This window comes from Cynocephalus volans, chromosome 10 (genome assembly GCF_027409185.1).
Source record: "Cynocephalus volans isolate mCynVol1 chromosome 10, mCynVol1.pri, whole genome shotgun sequence".
NCBI lineage: Eukaryota > Metazoa > Chordata > Mammalia > Dermoptera > Cynocephalidae > Cynocephalus > Cynocephalus volans.
Genome location: NC_084469.1, coordinates 18039562 through 18061046, shown reverse-complemented (window position 1 = coordinate 18061046; position 21485 = coordinate 18039562). Strand labels below are relative to the sequence as shown.

Genomic DNA, 21485 nt, shown 5'->3' with positions numbered 1-21485 from the left:
ACTTATTTTAATATTACAGAGAGAAGGGACCTACTGAGTAGAAAACTCAGGAATGTGCCTGTAAAAAGCATAGGGACTTCTCCTTTTTGGAGTTATTTCATTTTATTTTTAAAATAAACTTTAATATGTATGTTTAAGGTATACCCAAAGGAAATGAAATCACCACCTCATAAAGATAGCTGCACTCCCATGTGTATTGCAGCATTATTCACAATAGCCAAGAGATGAAAATAACCTAAGTGTTCATTTTCAGACAAATAGATAAAAAACTGTGGTGTGTATTTGCGGTGGAATATTATTCAGCCTTAAAAAAGGAGATCCTGCCATTTGCCACAACTTGGAGTTATTTCAGAATGAGAGATGTAAGGACAGTGCTGCCTTAAATAGGAGGTAGGAGGGTGGCTGGGAAGTGCCTTTATGAGCTGCTTTTTAGGGCCGGCCCGTGGCTCACTCGGGAGAGTGCGGTGCTGATAACACCAAGGCCCCGGGTTCGGATCTCATATACGGATGGCCGGTTCGCTCACTGGCTGAATGTGGTGCTGACAACACCAAGTCAAGGGTTAAGATCCCCTTACCGGTCATCTTTTTAAAAAAAAAAAAAAAAAAAAATGAGCCGCTTTTTAGACCCTGATACACACTTCAGATCAAAACATAGCGTGAAGGTTTGTTCTTTCATCCATTCATTCAATTAATGTTTTGGGGGCACCTAGTATGTGACAAGATCTGTGCTAGGGGCTTTCTTGGTCCTCAGATGTCTTCGTGACATCAGAGTAACTTCAGGGGGAACTCAGTTTGATCCTGGAGGGCAACAGTTGAGTATCTTGTGCAGATACTGTTGGTGACTTTGCATTCCCAGTTTAGCAGCGTCCTGGACTTTGTGGATATTCTCTCTCCTTGAGAAGCCAAATAGCGTGGGCATTATCCATACATTTCCATGTATCTGTCGTAAAGTGGTGACGGCGCCAAACTAAAGCCACCTGGCCTCTAGGAGTAAAATCAGTGCTTTACGTTCATACTACACATCATAGCCTTAAAGGTTCTGTCACATACATCATCATTTGAATCTTAGCATAATTTTGAGACTTACACATAACTTGAAATTATAACTAGCATTATTATTGCTCTTACACAGTGAAGAAAACTGAGGTTCCAGGAGGTTAAGTGATTTGCACAAGGTCACATGACTAGGACATACCAGAGCTGGAATTAGCATTGGTTTCCCTCTTGACCAAGTGCTCTTTCCACCCACAGAGAGCTCAGTGGCCTTATAACTGCCTCATCTCCCCAAAGGATCTGCTCCCCAGCCCCATCTCACAATGGTTTAAAATGTAAGGTATAAGATGGTGCTAAATGAAGAGAAGAGACTGCAGCCAGGTTCACAAGGGACAGGCAACTGCTGCTGTGCCTTGGCATCGGCTCCAAGGGCAGGGGGTGGAGTAGATGGGATGGTCCATCCACCGCCATGGGGATCTGAACCCTTGACCTTGATGTTACCAACACCATGTTCTAATCAAATGAGCTAATTGGCCAGCCCTGTTACCCCTAATTCAAGGTTAGATGACAAGTCTATGTCTGTCTGACACAGTAACATGAAGTCTCTATCCTCTCCTAGGGGACACTTGGTGCCTTCGCTTTTTTACCCCTCCTTATGGATGAATTCAATCTTCTTCTAATCTGTTTAGGTACCTTAGGTCCAAAGATAAAAAGTTAGATTTTTTTGCACACACAAACACACTCGTTCTGGGCTGACTCTATAAATCTGCTCCTTGCCTAAGTAGCAGAAACAAAATATGTTGCTTCCTCCTCATGGGAGGAATTGGCATTTCTTGAACAAGGAAGGGGTAAGATGAGGCTCTCCTGGCCTTTTGAACCTTGCTTCTCAGCTAGGGAAATGAATAACATCCTGATTGGCCTCAGTGGAGTAGAAGTGGGGGGAAAGGAGGGGGAATCCTGGCCCCAAGCTCCAGCCATGGCCCAGGAATCTCTTTACCCATAGGCGCCAGACTTGGCACACAATGAAACCAATGAGTTGAGGGGAAATCATAACCAGATTAACAGTTATTTGAGTATTTTTCACACGTACTAATGAAGTGGGCTTTTACAAGGCCTAAGTAGAGCCTCTCTACAGGCAAGCAAGGATTCCCCAGTCCGCTCCTATAGTCAGTAAGGCCTGCAAAGGGAAAGGGCAGAAGCGGCCCCAGCCTTGGCCTGCTCCTGTGCAGCGGTGCAGAGAAGGTCCCCACACTCCGTCTCCGCTGCTAGACTGTTAGCAGGAGGTATGAACTGCTCTCATTTGCCTTAATAGAGTGTTAACCCCAGTCCCTGGAACTTATGTTAACACTTAACACAAGGCTGGAACTGAGCAGGGAGGCCAAGGGATGGGCAGCTGAAGGCGGTTTGAGGATTGAACTCATGGGGTGGGGAGGAGGAGGAAAGGAAAGGGAGATGCCAGCTGAATGTCAGCTGGATAAGTAAGCTGGACGTACGGCCCCAACAGTGACTGCAAGACCGAGGTTCTGTCTGCTCCTGCTTCTGTCACAGGCCGTGTCCCATCCCCTCCCTGGGCCTCAACGTCCTTGTTTTTTAAAAGAGCAGATAGAACCAGATAAGCTATACTCTAAGCAGCTAAAAAGAGCTTTGGGGGACCGGACAGGGTGAGGGGAGTGATTCTCCAACTTTAATGTGTGCCCAGAGCCTCTGGGGATCTTAATAAAATGCAGATTCCGATGTAGTAGGTCTGGGGTGGGGGCTGGGAGGCTCCATTTCTAACAAGCATCCGGGTGAGTCTGCTGGTCAGTGGACCACACTTCGAGCAGCAGAGGTTTAGAGGACAAGATTGGTTCTCCAGTCTACGCTCTGCCTCTCACTGGATTTCCCAGCACGTATTTCCACAGCCGTGAAGTGGGGATGGTGACAGCTGCCGTGTCTTCCTCCCTAGGGGTGTTGCGGGGATCAAGGGAGCAAACGCCTGGGAAAGAACCTTGTAAAGGGGGAAGCAGGGAGCCGTGGAAGGGTTACTGTCATTGTTAAGATTTCTATGCCTCATTGCTCACCGTGTGTGTTCCTGCAGCTTCTCAGCTTTTTCCTACATCCTTCCTGGTTTCCATGCCTGGGCTGCTGAGTCACTGTGACCAGCCAAGGTTGAACAAATACTTTGACATGTCAAGGCAGGAAATGACAGTTCCCAGGCACCTTGGTGTTTCAGGTGTGGAATGAGCTCTGAAAACACCTTGTGTGATAAATGCAAGTGATATCACGCTGAACCCCATCCCCACCCCCACCCTCACCCCCATAGGCTGCAAGACCAGGAAATGAGGCTGGAAGTCAGGGAAGTCCTGTAAGACGGGGCCTGAGCAGGAACGGTCAACTTTTCAGCCAGGTCCGTCACCAGTGCGCCCATGAGTCCATTTCTGTGCTCACCACAGGTGGCCATGATGCTGTTTCTCTAGTGTGTTAGTTTGTTCGTGAGACCTTCACAGATAATTCCACAGTTACCCGGGGAAGTGAGAAACTAAGGGGACTGAGGCCAGCCATTGAACCACCCTAAGCCTCAGTGTCCTCACCTACAAAATGGGGTTGACAGCATCTGTCCTGCCTGTGGGAAAAACTAACATGATCCCACAATCAAAATGAAATAACTATGTGACAATACGAGGGTGCTTCAAAAAGTTCATGGAAAGATTCGTATTCGTATTATCTTTTCTATTTTTCCACGAACTTTTTGAAGTACCCTCGTATGTACTGATTCTGTGAAATATGAGAGGTGTTCATGAGAGACCGCCTGCTCCAGGGGACGCTCCTGGCTGCCTCTGAGCTAGGAGCACCCTGCCTTCATGCTCGTGCTCAGACCATGCCCCCCTGCAGAATGTCCTCCACCCACTTCAAGCCTCAAGCCCTGATGGAGCCCGTCCCCAGCCCCCGGCTCCGAGAGCGTTCTCTGCAGTGTCCAAGCAGTGCTGCTTCTCTTCTTGCTCTTCTTAGGCCCCGAGACTGAGCAGCTTCAATATTAGGCCCTAGAAAGTCGGGATCCTGTTATGTTCTCTACAACCTGTCAGAATAGCAAGCCAGGCCCAGATCTTCATCCCAAGACCCCTGCAGCTGAAAATCTGGTATGGGTTTTCCCCTTGGAGTGAGAGCCCATGGATTTAGATGGCAGAGAGAGGTGGATGACTGACCATACATTACAAATAGAAATGCCTATTGCCCAAACTGGGGGCACCATTTCACAGCCCACATAGTTAGGCCACTACCAAAATAACAAAACCAAAAATGAGTCAGGTGTCCGACCAGTCAACTCCAGTACCCCAGGCACATCCAAGACCCTCCCCTGCAGTGCTGGGTGGGTTCCTTCCCTCCCTTTCCGCACAGCTACTGCCCTGGGGGCTCAGAGGAGCGAATAGCTCCTGACTCCAGAAAGGAGCCAATTGCTCACCCATCCCTACCTGGCTTTTGAAATACCGGAGGCCAGCAGAAGCCCAGGCCTGCGGTGTTGGGCCTCCAGACACCTCAGCCAGCTGGGGAAGCAGAGAGGTCTCCCTGTGAGGAACTGCAGATCCTCAGAGAGGAGAATAAAAGGTCAGAAATAATCCAAAAGGACAAGCTACTCATGTCTGTGTGTATATTGGGTTTCACATCTGAAATCCAGTTGTGATAAATCTGATGGTTTTTGAAACATCTTCTTTGATTAGTAAAAACAGAAGACGTCTTGGCCCCTGGTTTCAGACTTCAAAGTCCTCAGTTGAGGACCTTGAGTTTGACTTATAAGTGGAGCACAGAAATCACAGGATTTTAATTGGGTTGCGCCCCCCACCCCTTATTGCCAAACTGTAAAAGCCACTTTAAAATTCTGGAATAGGAAGATTGAGCTGAAAACCCCCTTACCGGTACCACAGCCATATTTTCAAAATAAAAATTCAGCCTGGGTTTTAGTGGGGAAAGTCCAGGCTTTGAAGCCAGATGAACCTTGAATCAGAATTCTGACTGCACCCTTGATATTGTCTCTTGAGCAAAAATTTTACATCTTTCTGCCTCAGTGTCTTGATCTGTGAAAGTGAAGATCAGAGCGTCAACCTCACAGAGTTATAGGGATGATTTAACTGAGGTAGTGTATGTAAAGTGGTGGCTACGCCTGCTATAAAATAGGCCCTCAGCATGTTAGTTCTCTTACCTTTCCTGATACCTGATCTGACCACAGACCTAATTATTTGGAACCAGGACTGTCCTGGAAAACCCAGTTTGTCTGCTTGCTGTCTTGAGAGATACAGTTCCATGAAGTTTTTCCATTCAAGGAGTTGTTAGGTTTCCGAGGATACAGCTTGTCTTCCATTGTATTGTATTCTGAGCCTTGCCATAGGAGTCTTTTTTTTTTTTTTTTTGGTGGCTGGCCAGTATGGGGATCCCAGTTGGTGACCTTGGTGTTATAAGGCTGCACTCTAACAAACTGAGCTAACCGGCCAGGCCTATAGGAATCCTGTAACAGCGTGCTGTGCGGACGTTTTCTCTTCCCCCTAGAAGCAGGCCAGAGCATCCTGAAAGAAATATTTTCATTGCAGTCAAGCTGCAAAATGATTCTTCTCTTCCAACTTGAAGGGGTAAAAATCATGATTGTGCCAGGTTTAAAGCAGAGGAGCAAAGGGTCTCTGGGATCCAGTCTGGGAAATGCCATTGTCGGCCTGACTTGGAAAGCGCTCTCGTTCTCTGAAGCACCTCCTGGTCTGGGCTGAGTGTGGAGTGGGTCGAAATTGTCCTTACAGGGACCTACGGAGATAACTGACTTTGGGCTCACGGCAAATGGCAGGGGCTCTGCTCAGTGACCTCATGATATGTGAAGGGCCCAGACATTCCTTGATAGTCTTGAAAGGGTGTCTCCTAGGAAGCTGTGGCATGTTTACCCTAAGGATAGTTGGGGGTACAGGGGACAAAGGTGACAGGTAAAAGAACTTGATTTTAAAATCAGCTCCTTCCAGAGTTGTTGTTCTGCCCCTTTCTGATCTGATGTATGAAATTTGTACAGAGGTGGAATGGCTTCTGCCATTTTTCACACACAAGTTGGTGCACATTCCTGATACGAATTAAAAAGAAATATGTGACATGTACACAGAGATGAGTCAACATCGCGTGCGGCCAGCCATGGCCACTGGGAGAGGAGTCAAACGCAGGCTGCAGAGCTGCAGGCTCGCCTGCCCCCAGCCGGGTCAAGACTGAGCCCTGGACTTGATGGGGTGGGGGGGACACGGCAAGGTCAGGCCCCCCCGCCCACATGCCTCTTACCTCCCGTCCAAGGCCCAGCACGAGCGCTTCTCTCTGGGGGCGTCTTTTTCCTCTCAAGTTTTTCTTTTTGTTTCAGTGTCTTGTTTTGTTTACTGATTACAAAAATTGTGGGAAATATATGGCAAGGCATAAAGTAACAGACAAATCTCCTGTAACCTAACTACCCAGAGACAACCATGGTTAACATTTTATCACAAATCATTTAGAATGTTTTTCTGTGCTTCTTTTACATTGTTCAGTAATAGCAGCTGTATACTTTTGTCCTGTTTTTTCTATTTAACATGGTATCGTAAAGAATCTCCCCTCTTATAAATATCATTTTTCATGACTACCTAACATTCTGCGGTAAGAATGAAGTATAATTTACTTCACAAACGCTGCCTTGTGAGGTTGTGTTAAAGTGGTGACGAGCGTCTTTATGCATGAAGGTTGGTTGGCTTCCTCAATTGTTTACTTCAGCTACATTTCTGGAAGTGGCATCCCGAGGTCAGTAGTTGGGCATGTTTTTAACTCTTAAAACATCTTGCCAAATTGCCCCTCAGATAGCTTATGCCAGTGCTAATCCCACCAGCAACAGTCTGTCTCGTTCCAACCTCACCCACAGTCTGGTTCTGCTTGTTTATTAAAGAATTAGGGGGCTGGCCGGTTAGCTCAGCTGGTGAGAGTGTAGTATTATAGCACCAAGGACCAGAGTTTGGATCCCCATACTGGCCAGCCTCCAAAAAAAAAAAAAAAGAACTTAGGGAACAGTGAAGTCCTATCGCCACTCTCAGATGGGAGGATGTTATTGGGAGGTAAGGGACCACGCCTCCATCAGAACTGCGGCCACTTCCCCTACTCTCCTGTGCCCCCTGCAGGCATCCTCAGAGAGGTGGGGTGCACATGCCCACCTGTGTGCTTTGACTCCATATCAAAGGCCCTTGCTATGAAATTGACACATAACCAATCAGCCTTAATGGTGGAGTTTCCCAGGCTAGGAGCTGAGGCCGCTGTTCCCCATCCCTCTGTTGCTCTTCTGGCTGCTTGTCTTCTGGCCCAGGGTTTCCTCAATCACTTTCTTTACTTTCTAAGCCTCTCATAGAATCCCACTCCCCCCAGGAAGAGCTGCTTACAGAGCCCTGGGGTAATCCTCTATGTTTGAATGGCCCTGTGCAGTTCTGTAACAAATTTAGTTATAGATCTAATTGGCTTTTATTCACGATTGATGAATCAGGGCAGCCTCCATTCTACAGAATGGAATGAGAGCTTCCACTGCACAGTCGCAGAACAGTGGGTTTTGTAAGGTGGGAGCAAGAAAATAGAGCAATAGAGAAAAAATCTGACTGGTTAATATCAGTTTACTTTTTTTGTAAGGGTCAAAACAGAGGGGGTTATTACACTGCCTCAGGTAGACTGGAATCTCCTTTTTTCAGGGAAAACTGATCTGTTTGGAGATCTGTCTGCTTCTTTAAAGTTTCAGTTTTGATTATGTGTTATTTAGCACGAGTGACTCCATTTTGGTTTGGTCTGATCTGTTGGGCCTAGTACAGAAGCTCAGTCTGAAACAATAGCCTCCTCCTTGAACTTGTTAAGATAAGCGAGCAGATACGATGTTGATGGAGGGGAGGAGGACAGAGGGAGGGGGGGAAGGAGGAATTGGTAAAGGGACACGAAAATCAACTACACTGTATATTGATAAGTTTAAGAAAATGATAAGTAAAAAAAACAATAGCCTCCTATCATTTTTGTTTGACACACTCTTTCATATGTGAGAGTGCTTCAAAAAGTTCATGGAAAGATTTGTATTATCTTTTAATTCTATTTTTCCCCTGAACTTTTTGAAGTACCCTCATGTATCTGATCCGATGCTCACAACAGCCCTGGAAGGCAAATATTCATTTCCCTGTTTTATATGTACATTATTTTCCTAGGGCTGCTTAACAAATTACCATAAACTTGGTGATTTAAAACAACAGAAATTTATTCTCATATTTCTGGAGGCCAGAAGTTCAAAGTCAAGGTATCAGTCAGTAGGGTCACACTCCCTCTGAAGGCTCTAGGGAAAATCCTTCCCTGCCTCTTCCAATTTCTGGTGGCTCCTGGCATCCCTTTGCTTGTGGCAGCATAATTCAAATCTTTGTCTTTGTCTTTACATGGCTTTGTTCCCTCTGTGTCTATCATCTCCCTCTCCTTTCTCTTATAAGAACACCAGTCATTGGATTTAGGAGCCACTCTAAATCCAGGGTGATCTCATCTTGAGGTTGTTAATTATATCTGCAAAGACCCTATTTCCAAATAAGGGCACATTCTGAGGCTTCAGAAGGACATATCTTTTAGGAGGGGATGTCATTCAACCTATTGCAGTAGGTAAAGAAACCAAAGTTCAAGGAGGAAAAATGACTTTCTCAAGGTCATAAAATGAAAAAGTAACAGGAGTTGGCATTTGAACCCAGGTTTTCTGCTTACCTTTTCATTAGGTTAAAACAAGACTCTTATGGTATAACTGCTTGATTATATTATCTGGTTCATAGAAAATGAAATTTGGGGGCTGGCCAGTTAGCTCAGTTGGTTCGAGCATGGTGCTGATAACACCAAGGTCCAAGATTCAATCCCTGCACCAGCCAGCCGCAAAATAATAATAATAATAATAATAATAATAATAATAAAATTAAAATGAACAAAAATGGAATTTGGTAGCTTTTACCCTAGGATGCTCAAACATCAGTTCACCATTATTCTGTCAGTATATTTTCAATTACATTGAAACTATTAGTGCCATTCATTTATTTTCTACATGGAAAGGGGAGAAATTTAGACTCAAGAGATTAGTGGCTTGCCCAGAATAACATAAAAGTTAATGGGAGAATTCTGATTATAATCTAAAAGTCTTGATTTGTAGTTTGTATTTTAAAAGTATGCATTATGATCCTATATTGCAGTTGTGAAAGTGGCCTCACTGTCAGAATGACTACTCTGTTGGGTAGCAAGGAACTTCTTAGTGTCTCAGTTACTGTTGAACTCTTCTTCCCTGGCTCAGGACCATTTGATATGTTGGCCACACATGGCAGACTCTTTATAGACCCCTGGCCAATGAATAGTCCCTCCTCACTAGGGGTCCTGAGGGCCTGTGAGAACAGATGTTCGTGCCATTGCCACACTGGCACATCGCCCTCTCCTGGCTTTTCAACATTAGCTCAGGCAGCTATTTCCTGTGCTGTTATCTTTCCTTTCTCTTTGTTCAGTTCAGTTCCAAACTGGAGTACAAGTTGAACATCCCTAATCTGAAATTCCGAAATCCAGAATGCTCCAAAATCCAAAACTTTTGGAAGACCAATATGATGCTCAAAGGAAATGCTTATTGGAGCATTTCAGATTTTGGATTTTCAGATTAGGGATGTTCAACCAGCTAAATTTGTGCAGATATTCCAAAACCTGAAAAAATCTGAAATCCAAAATACTTTTGGTGCCAAGCTTTTCAGATAAGGGATACTCAACCTGTAAGTAAATCCTTTAAACCAGCCTAATGCCCAAAGCCCAAAACCCAAACCCCACAGCCAAATGGATGAATATGGGACAAACGTGGTTCAGTGATTGTCACAAGTTTGGTGGGCATTAGACAATCTGAGTCATAAAAGATTGCTGGAATCCATGCCCCTGTGTGCTGTACCAAGTCTGTCTGTGGGTGTGGACTTGTAGTTATCTTGGGAAGCAGCCTAACAGGTTGGGAGGGACAGATGTGGCCCTCAAATCCTCTCACTCTGCCTGCCCTCGCACAGTGAACCAATCTGTTAGTCATGACATAGTACATACTGACCGATATAATGAAATATAGAGGACATCCAGTGACCAGGTATATTAGTCAGGATTCTCCAGAGAAACAGAACCAGTAGGATGTGAAGAGATTTATTATGGAAATTGACTCACATGACTATGGAAGCAGAGAAGTTCCACTATCTGCCGTCTGCAAGCTGGAGAACCAGGAAAACAGATGGTGTAGTTCAATTCAAGTCTGAAGACCTGTTCATCAGGGGAGCCAATGGCCTAGGTCCTGATCCACATCCAAAGGCTTGCGAACCAGATGGGCTGATGGTGTAAGGCCCAGTCTGAGCCCAAAGGCCTGAGAATCAGAAGCACCAGTATCTGAGGGCAGGAGAAGATACAGGGTACTTCAGAAAGTTTGTGGAAGAATGGAATGAAAAGATAATTCAGATCTTTCTGTGAGCTTTTTTCCCCCTGTAGATGTCCCAGCCCACACAGAGAGAATGAATGTGCCGTTCCTCCACCTTTTTGTTCTGTTCAGGCCCTTGACTGTGTTGTGCCCACCCACATTGGTGAGGGGGGTCTTCTTTACTCAGTCCACTGATTCAAACGCTCATCTCTTCCAGAAACACTCCACAGACACACCCAGAAATACTATAATGTTTGACCAGCTATCTAGGCACCCCTGAGCCCAATCAAGTTGACTCATAGAGCTGACCATGCTAGCACCAAGTAAAGCTGTCGTCAGCCTGTGCTTGTATGAAGCAGCTTGTAGTGTGGAGAGAGCAGTGCTCGCCACAGCCCCCGTCCCTCCCACTCAGTGTGGTCAGCAGTTTGGTGAGCTAGTCAAGGAGGCTGTCCAGTGATTGCCTTCATCATGCCTGGGATCAGTTCTTGGTTATTGCAGACATCAACATTATTATCAAGAGCCCTCACCCAGAAGGGCTTTCATCTTGAAGAGCATTGTTTAATGCAAGTTTTGTGTTTGGTATCTTGCCTCCCTGGTAGCTGGAAAAGCTCTCAGCAAAGTCCAGATCCTGCGCTGAATCTAACTGATGCAAAGTGGAGGCTGTGCCACAGTCTCATCAATAGCAAGGGTGTGATTAGACACTCTCGGCTGACAGGAGCACCCTCCCCGCGCCTCTTCATCTCCACGCTCTGGGCTGCCTTGCGCCATTGACCATGGTATACAAAGGCAGAGCACGTGTTTCCCTAGCCTCCCCAGGAGCTGCCAGCTTACCAGCTGTCACAGCATGCCTTTAATGGGTTTTTGAAACCCAAGAGCCTGACCCATTTCTCCTCTGGGGAGAGGATATAATACAGGATGCCAAACCAGGAAGCTCACCTGTATGAGACCAGCTCTCAGCCATCCCAGGCAGATTGTTTTGATTTATCCAGCTCTTGGAATCTCCAAATCTAAATTAAGTACACAGAAAACATTAGAGTAAAATTGTGACATTGTTTTCTGCTCACTTGTCATTTTCCTCCTTCCTCTTATTTAATTTTATTCCAATTTTGCCTACCCTTGCCTGAGATGGCCAGGATCTGGTACCTCACCCAAAGGGTATTGACTCTGAAGTCCCCGTCAGATTTCTTAGATGGTCATAATCAGTCAGTAAACAAACCTGTTTTGAGCAAGCATGATGTACAAAGTCCTGTGCTTACTTCCATTATGAAGGAATTCATGGCTTCAGGAGGCTCTAAAGTAGATCATGTGATAATATAAGGCAGTATGGGAATAAGACCATAGAATGATTTACGGGGTCCATAAATTAACCTGGGGTCTATGTGGGCTTCAGAGGCATCCACAAACATCCCACGAGCACACAAATCTAGGGTAAGTTCATAGCTTTCATCAACTTTACCCAAAAGGTAAAGAACCTTTTGTCCTCTCAGAGTTTGTGGAAGAGCATTTATTAGACCTTGGGTAATTGCTCAAGGTTTCATTAAGCAGGAAAGACTTGACCTCAGTCTTGGAGAATGGTATTCAGAGGAATAGCAGGGAAGGCAGCAGCCCTGAAGGAAAAGATTCCCAGGCAGCATCACAGGAAGACTATTACATTTAGAACCAGTTACCTCATGTCTTTCAAACTCAGCAAGATGTAAATCTGTAAAATGGTGATAATTGCTGCTTCCCAGAGTTTTGTGAAGTACCACAAGCTCCTTTATTTATTTATTTATATATTTACTTATTATTATTATTCTATTTTTTCTTTTTGGATTACTCTGTATCCCCATACCTCAGTACAGTGCTTGATTCATATCACAGTGGACACTAATCAATATTTGATGAATGTGCGAGTTTACTGAAGTAATAAACGTGAGCAGGCTTTGTAAACAGCAGAGCCTTGCTTCAGCAGAAGATCGTTGTTGCCAAGCGTGTGCAGTTTGTGCTTTGCAAACAGCCTGCACTAAATAAGCATCTCCTCCCTCTTGAAACTGACCCTTTCCCCATAATGGCACCCAAAGAGCCAGCCATCTGATGGCGTATCTGTAGGCTGGCCAGATGAGTGATAGCTGTGCTGTCAACACTGACAAGATGTGCAGTTTCCTAAGAGTGACCTCACCCTCCAAGGGCCTGGCCTCTTCACCCCAGCACCTGCTGATATGCACACACCTGCAGCCATGCTCTCACTCCTCGTCTAGGACACTCCATGAGCTCCTTTGCTGTCCTTGGCAAAGGGGCTGCCAGGGGTGGGAGGGGGGGACAGGAAGTGGGTTTTGCAGAGCCTCTGCTGGGATTCCTTCTAGTAGGAGAAGCAGAACCACTGATTGTATCTTCCTTGAGACTTCTCAGGACAGCAGAAATAATCAAGTGACCCTTTGCTGAACACTTTAGTGTCACCCATGTCCTACCTGCAACCTCCTAGCCATGCCCATGCTGAGAGAGAATAGACCTTCTATCAGTTTTCCTCACCTGTGGGCCACCTGGTAGACAGGGCGACTCATCATCATTACCATGAGATTCCAAGGAATTTGGACTGGTTGGGAGTGGAAAAGAGTTTTAAAAGGCGTTAGTTAAAGGTGACAGGAGGATGGAGGTGATTTCTGCATATGACAGTTCTCCACTGCTGGTGCTGCCAAGGGAGGCAGTGACTGAGCTGATAGAATGAGCTCCAAGCTAAGAATTAGGAGCCCATGCTCCACATCTGTCACTTAGAAATTCTGAACATATGCATAGGCGTCCCTGTGATTCTGAAGAGGCAGCCTCTTCAGAAAAACAGTGATGCTATAGCTCTTGATCTTGTCAAGTAAGACTGGAAAAGCACTAGAGGGAAGCGCAGACTCCAGGCGGGAACCTTGCTTTATCTCTTCTCCTTTGAAACAGGGCAAAGAGTTATTAGTGTCACTTCAGAGATGGGAAAAGGAGATAGAGGGACTTGCCTAACATCACTCAGTGAGTAGGCAGTAGACTCAGAAGCTTTATGTCATCAGCCCCTGTGTGTCCTTGGGGAACAGGGCCCAGGGGAGCTGTTGCTAGTGTTGGTTGAGTGTTGGCTCTGGGCTTGGCACTGCCAGCACATGACTCTAGCACAGTTCAGGCCCTTGGAGGATCGGCTGACACTCAGCATGCCACCCCCAGGTCCCAACATCTAGCTCCCCAGACCTAAATCCTCACCCTACTTGATGGTGAGAGAAGGTGTGTATAGTCAGCTTTCTATTGCTTATAACAGAATACCTGAAAGTGGGTAATTTATAAAGAAACTAAATTTATTTCTTACAGTTTTGGAGGCTGGGAAGTCCAAGGTCCAGGGAGCCTGTCTGGTGAAGGTCTTCTTCAGGGTGGGAACTCTCTACAGAGTCCTGTGGTGATACAGGCAATCACATGGCAAGGATGTCAAGAGCTCTTTTATGTGCTCTCCTTATAAAGCCACCAGTCCACACCCATGACAACCCATTAAACCACCAACTTATTACTCCACAAATGGAACAGTTCGTTTACGAGGGCACAGTCCTCCAGATCTCATCACCCTATAAAGGCTCCACTTTCCACCATCATATTGGGAATTAAGCTTCAACATGAGCTTGGGAGGACATTCAAACCACAGCAAGGTGGTATAGGGCAGCTCCGCATTCCTGAGTCCTACCTGACAAGCTCACACATCCCAAGCAGTCCACTCCCAAGGTGGGCCTCTTCTTGAGGAGGTGCATTTATAGATGCCCATTCTCCCAGTGCCAGGAATCTACCCTACAATTAGGTAAGAGATAAATCAAAGCCAAACTTGGCTGATGAAATTCAGGAGCCAGTAGTGACCCTTGCCACACATATAAATCCCTGCAGGCTGGCGAAGGGCCTTTGTCTGGTCAGGAGAGTTCAGAATTATCTAGCCCTCTTTGCTGATGTATGGAGTCACCGGCTGTTGGAGTGTTTACTAACGGTTATCACCTCGGTGCTTCGGCCATTATCAGAGGCAGGGCCGCTTGCCGGGGCTGGGGCTCGCACCCTCTCTATTACCACCTGTCATTGGCAGAGAGTGTGTGCTGACACTGCCCAGTCCTGACTGCCTAGGGAAGATAGTTTCTGACGGCTGATCAAAGAAGAGAAGCAAGGCCTGATAAAGAGTGTGTGTTTCATGTACTTTTAACTTTGGGAAACACTGGCATTTGCATTTTTTCCCCATCTTCCTGGTGCTGGCAGGAACCAAGCCCAATAAATGCAGCGGATTCAGTTACCTAACACTGGGGAAATGGTATGTGCTTAAAGCAACAGAGCATGACTATAATCTCTTTCCAAAGAGAGTGGATGAAATAAGCTTTCACAGAAGACTTGCTGTATAATAAAGTAGAATAATTTAAATTTGGACTTTGAAGTGATCTTGCATGTAAAAATCTAATCTTGGCATTCAGCAGAACACTGTGTACTTTTTGAAATTGGGTAGCAACTCTGGATTAAGGAATGATTCTTGCTGAAGATGCTATCACACAATTCTGTTGCTGGTATCCCCCAAATAGTGCTGGGTTGTGCACGTGTCCTTGGGCAGCTGGGAGACTGTGCAGTGGAGGAGAATGACTTCTAGACTCAGACATCAGGAGATCTGAGTTCTTAAACCAAGTCTGCCACATACTCGCTGTTCGATCTTGGGCCATAACTTCTCTGAGCTTCAACTGTAAAATGAGGAGGTTGAGTATAAGTTATAAGATATAATGGTTTAGAAAACTTTTTAAAAATATTTAGGTTATGTAACCCCTTTTCTAAATGGAATTTTAGGTGGAGTCCCATTGTATCAAACAAAGAAAGGTAGAGATGATTTGGTTCAACCTGGGAAAGTGGTTCTTCTCCCTTGTCTTAGTTCTCGAAGCAGTCCCTGACAGCCAGAGGAACCCTGTAGCTCCTCAGAAACAGGTTTAAAACCACCAGCCTCTACACTCTCTCATCCGGTGGCATGGACTGCTTTATTCCACACTGCACACCCCTGTTTCGTGACGTTCTCCTGGTCATCCATCTTGTGCAAAGGCTAAACCAGACCCTGGGGTTGGAGGGGAGTTGGTGCTGGGTCGGTAAAAAGAATAGCATGCTCTCTGAAGGCACAGATTCAATGTCCCATGTCCCGTGTGTGCCACAGGTACCTTTGACCGGAGCGTGACCCTGCTGGAGGTGTGCGGGAGCTGGCCCGAGGGCTTTGGGCTGCGGCACATGTCCTCCATGGAGCACACAGAGGAGGGACTTCGGGAGCGGCTCGCCGATGCCATGGCCGAGTCACCAAGCCGGGATGTGGTGGGATCCGGAACAGGTAAAGGTGTCATCAGATGTCTAGTCTGACTTGGTTATGACAGGCACCTGTCGGTGCAGAGCTTCTCTGGTGGGGAGAGGATGTATGTTTGTCTTTACCACTTGTTTCTGTAGTCAGCACTCTGATTGCTGTCCATTTTAGAAGCCTTTAGTGTTGGAAAACCCTCTGTAAAGGGGAGTTTCCAGTGGAACTGCCCTCTCCTACATGGGATAACACATACAAAAATGTCATGATGAACACAATTGTATTGTGTAAGTGGCTCCAAGAAGGACACCTTATCCAGGAGAAGGAATCCCCAAGTTTCCAGCAGCACTTAGGCACAGAGTCCTAAGGCAGCACCTTCTTTGGTCATGCTTAAATCTTTATAGATTGGCAATACTGGGGCCTGCCAACCTGGGAGGGAACCAGCATGAAGCAGGTAGGGCTGGTTTCAGCCACCAGACGGCTTTTCTTATACTGCTTTTTGTCCTGTACTCTTGCCTCGCAGAGAGTCCAGTGACTGGGGCCTGGGGAATTTTTCTGCATCCCTAGAGCAATCAGAAGACACCCTTAGATGGTGAGCGAGCACTGCCGCAGGCACGTGCCTGTACACACACGCACACAGTGTGCACGCAGGAAAGACCACACTTTCTTTCTCCACACAACTGTAATACAGCCTGCCTCTCCTCTTCAAAGTACTTCTTCGTTCTAGATATCTGCACTGTTAGTGCCTGGTCTAGCCCTGCTTTTGTGCCTGACAGTGACTACCCCAACAGGCCTCTTCTACTTTCTGAGGTCAATAGGAACTTTTTATTGGGTTAAGCAGACCCTGGCTGGAGGCCTTCCTTCTCTTACTTGTCTGAGTCTTCTCGAGACCTTTATTCTTTGCCGCAAACTGCTCCATCCCTGTGCCACGCCTACCTGGAGGGAAGATCCCAGTGACGAGAAACTTAAAACCCTGGGACAGGTTCTAGTAGGGACCGGCAGGATTTAGAGAGTCAGATCATTTCTGGCAAGGCTTGAAATATCTGACGTTGTCACAGAGTCTCACTTCCCTGTGGACCCTCCAGGTCTTTGAGATGTTTGGGTTTAGCAGTTAGGCTTTTCCCTCTCTTCTTCCCCATCCCATGCCAATCCCTCTGTTCCTACACTGAGAGGATGGAGATCCAGCCTCTGCACGGCATTAGCTCAGGGGCCTGCCCATAGTGCTTGTGCGGTGATTGGCAAATGAACAGACTGCAGTGGATGGATGCAAGGGAGGAAGAGAAGGAGTTTGGCTAGAGAGAGAGCAGAGCCTTAGCAGGCCATAGGAGCAGCCATTCTGAGGACCAGGCCCCTTCTGCACCCCCTTCTTCCCTGGAAAGACAGGAGATGTGGGCCTTGGGAGCTGAAATAAGCCATGTCCCACACCATCATGCACACACGTGTGCAGACACATCACCCCACCACTCCACCCCCGTCAAAAAACCCCCAACTCCTGGATAATATGGTGTCATGCCATTGTTCTCCCCCCCTGGACCCAGAGATGAGGAGCAGCCCTGCCATTTACCAGGGCTCTGAGTCAAGTTCTCTTGAGAGCTGGCTTCAGAGAAGGAAGATTTTCCCTCTGTGAAACTTGCTCATGGCACAGCCTTTCCCTGCATCTCCGGGGCCCCTGGCCAGCTTTGGCTCCCAAAAGTCAGAGCCAGGTGTCACTATATTGACTTCCCAGGAGCCTCCCTCTTCCAAGGGCCAGAGAAGCTCCTGGATGCAGTCTCTTCACCTACCTTCTCAGGAGCCCCTTGGAGCACCTCAGTGTCATGCGGCAGGCAGATTTGAAGGTACATTCAGTCCGTTGTGGCACTTCAGCCTGGCACAGACAGTAACCTGAGGAAAACTGGCACAATTCATCTGCCAGACAGCTGAGGGATTCAGAAGAGTCTTTGTGGCCTCAAGCAGGTTCATGAAATTAAAAAGAATTTAAAAAAAAGAAAAAAAAGAAAGAGGAAATTAAAACTATATGACCCACAGGTCAGAAAATAGGAGACTCCCTTTTTTCAGCAGAAGGATTTCATTTTCCTTCCCAAACTGTCACCAAAAGGGATTCTGTTGGTTTTCTTTGACCATATTAGATGTATGTCTTTATATAAAAAAAAAAAAAAAAATTTGCCTCTGTTTTAAAAGCCAGTAAGTAAAGCAGATATTATGGAAGTTAACTAGTTTCTTTCTTTGTTGTTGAGAATCACTTTTCACATTTTCCAACTAAAGATTAAAGGATCGACCTGGTAGTGCAGCCTAGCACACCCATGCCAAAGCCAGCCTACTACCCTGAGTTAGCCTGGGAAATTCCATGCAGTATGTACAGGAGAGAGTTTCCAGCAAGTCACCCTTTGCCTGTAGCAACCTCTCAGTCCCTCTCTTTCTTCCCACAACTCTACTTCTCTAGGTGGCTCCTAGATAAACAGATAAGGTGACATCAAGCGTTTGCCTCTGTTAGGTACTCTGATGCCCCAGAGATAAGTCAATTCCTTTAATGCCTTCTAGCAGGCACTTCCTGTGATACAGCAATCAGGGCCGATGGCCTCTTATCAAGTATGAATGAAGCATAAAGGCCAACCCAAAACTTGCTCTCGTGACCCCTGACACTGCAGCCCATTATGTAACACGCCTCATTATTATGTAGGTTTAGCTAGTTGTGTGCCCGTAAACGTTTAACAACCAGCTCTCCAAAGGAGTGCAGGAAAGCCCTGATTTGAGGGTTTCTGTAGTGGAAAAACTCCTATCATGACCAATTTCACGCTATCAACATGATGTCATTCGGCTAGCAGAGCTCCTGAAGCTCTCACAGTCAGCTAGCTCCAGCACCTCACTGGCAAGCTGTACCACAGGGCACATCAGCTCTCCCCAAGAGTAAAGCAAAACCTTTTCAAACCTTACTGTGCAGAGAGTAGTCTTGGGAGGAAAAGGCTGTTGGTGAAAGGATACAAAATTTCAGTTAGACAAGAGGAATAAGAGATGGATTGTACAACATGGTGACTTTAGTTAATAGCAATGTGATGTATTCTTGAAAATCGCTGCGGGTAGATTTTGTGTTCTCACCACACAAAATGTTAAGTATGTAAGGTAATGACTATATTAATTACCTTGATTTAGCCCTTCCACAAGGTGTACATATTTTAAAACATCATGTTGTACATGGTAAATATATATGGTTTTTGTCAGTTAAAAAATTAATCCTTTAAGTAGTCTGCAGACAAGCAGCACTGGTATTACCTAGGAGCCGATTAGAAATGCACAGTCACAGGCCCCACCCAGTCTACCCATTCAGGCTCTGCATATTAATAAGATCCCTGTGCATATTGAAGTGTGAGATGGTCTGCTTTAAAATACGGTTCACCTATAAAGCAGGTGTTATTCCATCCTCCGCACTGGCTGCTGACCAATGAGTCTAATTAGATCACACATGTGATCTGCAAGTCCAGACCTCATGTAATTGGCTGAATTGTTTTCTTGCCAATATCCTTGTGCCTTTGCCCCTGTCCCCCTTCCATTGTCCCATTCTACAAAACTCCAGTTCGAGGCCAGTCCAACTCTGCTCTTACACCTGGGTTGCTGAAGAAAAATCACAGATTGTTCAGATTGGTGCCACTACAGATTCACGATCTCTCCCCTCCATTGAACCATGCTCTGGATTTTCCTAGTGCCCCCTTCTCCCACTCTCAGTTTGCACTCATCTTTGGCAGCAGAAACCAGTGCCTAGAAGAGTGTCTAACACATAGCAGATATGCAGTAACTACAGATTGAACGAATTCTTCTCCATTCAGCCTAGGGGTCAGCAGTTCTGCTGCAGCCCCTGCTCACGGTTGTGGCTTCTGGCCGATTTTCATTCTTTTAGAGATTCCCCAGATCTCTGGCCCATTAATAGTTTATATGTTATTTTTGACATATTTTTTCCTATTGTTGTTGTTTATTTAGGATGGTGGATGTGCTCAATCCATCATCTTGAAGTCAGTCCCTTTGCTTCTTCATGGATACTATCTCAAACTTCCCCCTTCGCCTCAAATCTCTCACCTCACTGTCTTGTCCCTCACTCGAAAGAAAGAAAATGATGGTCATCATTCAAGAAATCTCTCAATTCCCTGCCACCTGATCCTAAACATCCCTGCATCAGCTTTCCCCTCTCCTCCTGTCGCAGAGGAGCAGTCCCTGCCCCCAGCCCAGCCAGCCACACCATTGCCCGCAGAGACGTCACTGGACATTTGGCTGACCTCCCACTGGCCCTGTTTGCCACTCCCTGCCTTCTTGAAGTGCTCTCCCGTGACTCCTAGTCCACCACATTCTCCTGCTTTCCCTTCTGCCTCTGGGTACATCTCAATCCCTTTTCTGGGTTTTCATTCATTCTCTGTCATCCGTAAGTGTCTTTCTCAAGGCGCTATCTCGGCCCCTCTTCTCTCCTCCCTCAGTACCTGGCAATCTCTGCTTCCATGGTTTCAATTACCATTCGTAAACTGATGATTTCCTAATAATTTCCAAGTTAGCTTTCTCTCCTGATCTCCAGAACCGTCTACCCAGTTTCCTACTACATATCCACGTGTCCAAACACTGAATTCCTGTCCCCTCAACCCTTTCCTTCTCCCGGGCTCTCCAATATCAGGGTGCACAAGGCCCTTCATGACCAGCCGCTGCCCTCTCTCAGACTTGTCCCTCGCTGTTCTGTGCGAGCCCCAGCCAAGCTGAGCTCCCCGGAGGGTCCCTGAGCACACGTGCTCTCTGCCCGCCAGGCCTCTGTGCATATTTTTCCTTTTGCCTGGAATGCTGTCTCCCAAAGCCCCCTCCTCTCTATGTCACCCCCTCAAATAACTTGACTAATTCCTGCTTAGCAGACATTCCTTTCAATATTGCCTTTTCTAGAAAAATAGAATTTTTAAAATAAACAAAACATCGACTTATTCCAATTGTTTCATGCCTAGGTAAAGATAGAACAATACCAAAAAAAAAAAAAAAAGTTTTTTTAATAAACACCTGGGTACACATTAAGTACCTTTTCTCTTTAGACTTTAACTCTTTCAATTGCTATTTAGCTAAACCATGTCTTTCTTGTTTGCTTTCTCCCACATCCGATATCAATAGCCCAGGTCTTATGACAGATCTTGATCCCCTGTTTAAAGTGTCCTTGACACTCTGTGGCAGGAAGCCTTGTTTTGCTGCTGTTGACTCTTAAGGGTTCCCTAAGTCAGTTGTCAAGGTCCAGAGGAACTGTCTCTTCCTGTGGCTGCTACTTCCTGCAGTCCTGGGCTCCCTGTTTTATTCTCCTTTACAATCACAGTATTAAGGTAGGAAAGAGGCCTCATCTTCTGTCTGCCATCTCTTTAACACTGGGGAGCTCAATCTTTACCTTTTACTTTCCCTCGTAAACACATTTTACTTCCTGACCTAGTTCACCCAAATATACAGACCTTCACAAAACAACATTATAGGCAATGCATTCTAGTGCTTTCTATTTTATTTCATTTTTTAAAAATGCAGTCGTGACTCACTAAATTGATTTCATAATACACCAATGAATTGCAGTTTACAGTTTGAAAACCAGTGCTCTAGCTTATTCTGCTCAATCCTCTGAATTTTCCTGTTTGTATATTAATTACTCAGCAGAAGAGGCTTTAAGATTATTTTCAACTAAAGCTCCTCCAAAGATTTCTGTCAGAAATATTTATTGAAATTGCTGTGCTTTCCCTTTTTCCTTCTGGACATGAAAAGCACATTTTGAACATTACACAGTTTTTAAAT

The 21485-nt window shown here is 45.9% G+C and overlaps 1 protein-coding gene across 6 annotated transcripts in view; it reads left to right on the top strand.

The window, feature by feature from the left end:
• BCAS3 (BCAS3 microtubule associated cell migration factor) overlaps positions 1-21485 on the top strand; it is a 601295-nt gene that overhangs the window by 561601 nt on the left and 18209 nt on the right. For all 6 annotated transcript variants that reach the window (XM_063109232.1, XM_063109228.1, XM_063109233.1 and 3 more), the window contains one exon: positions 15573-15740. In XM_063109232.1, coding sequence (XP_062965302.1) covers positions 15573-15740 — 168 coding nt within the window. The remainder of the gene's footprint in view (positions 1-15572; positions 15741-21485) is intronic.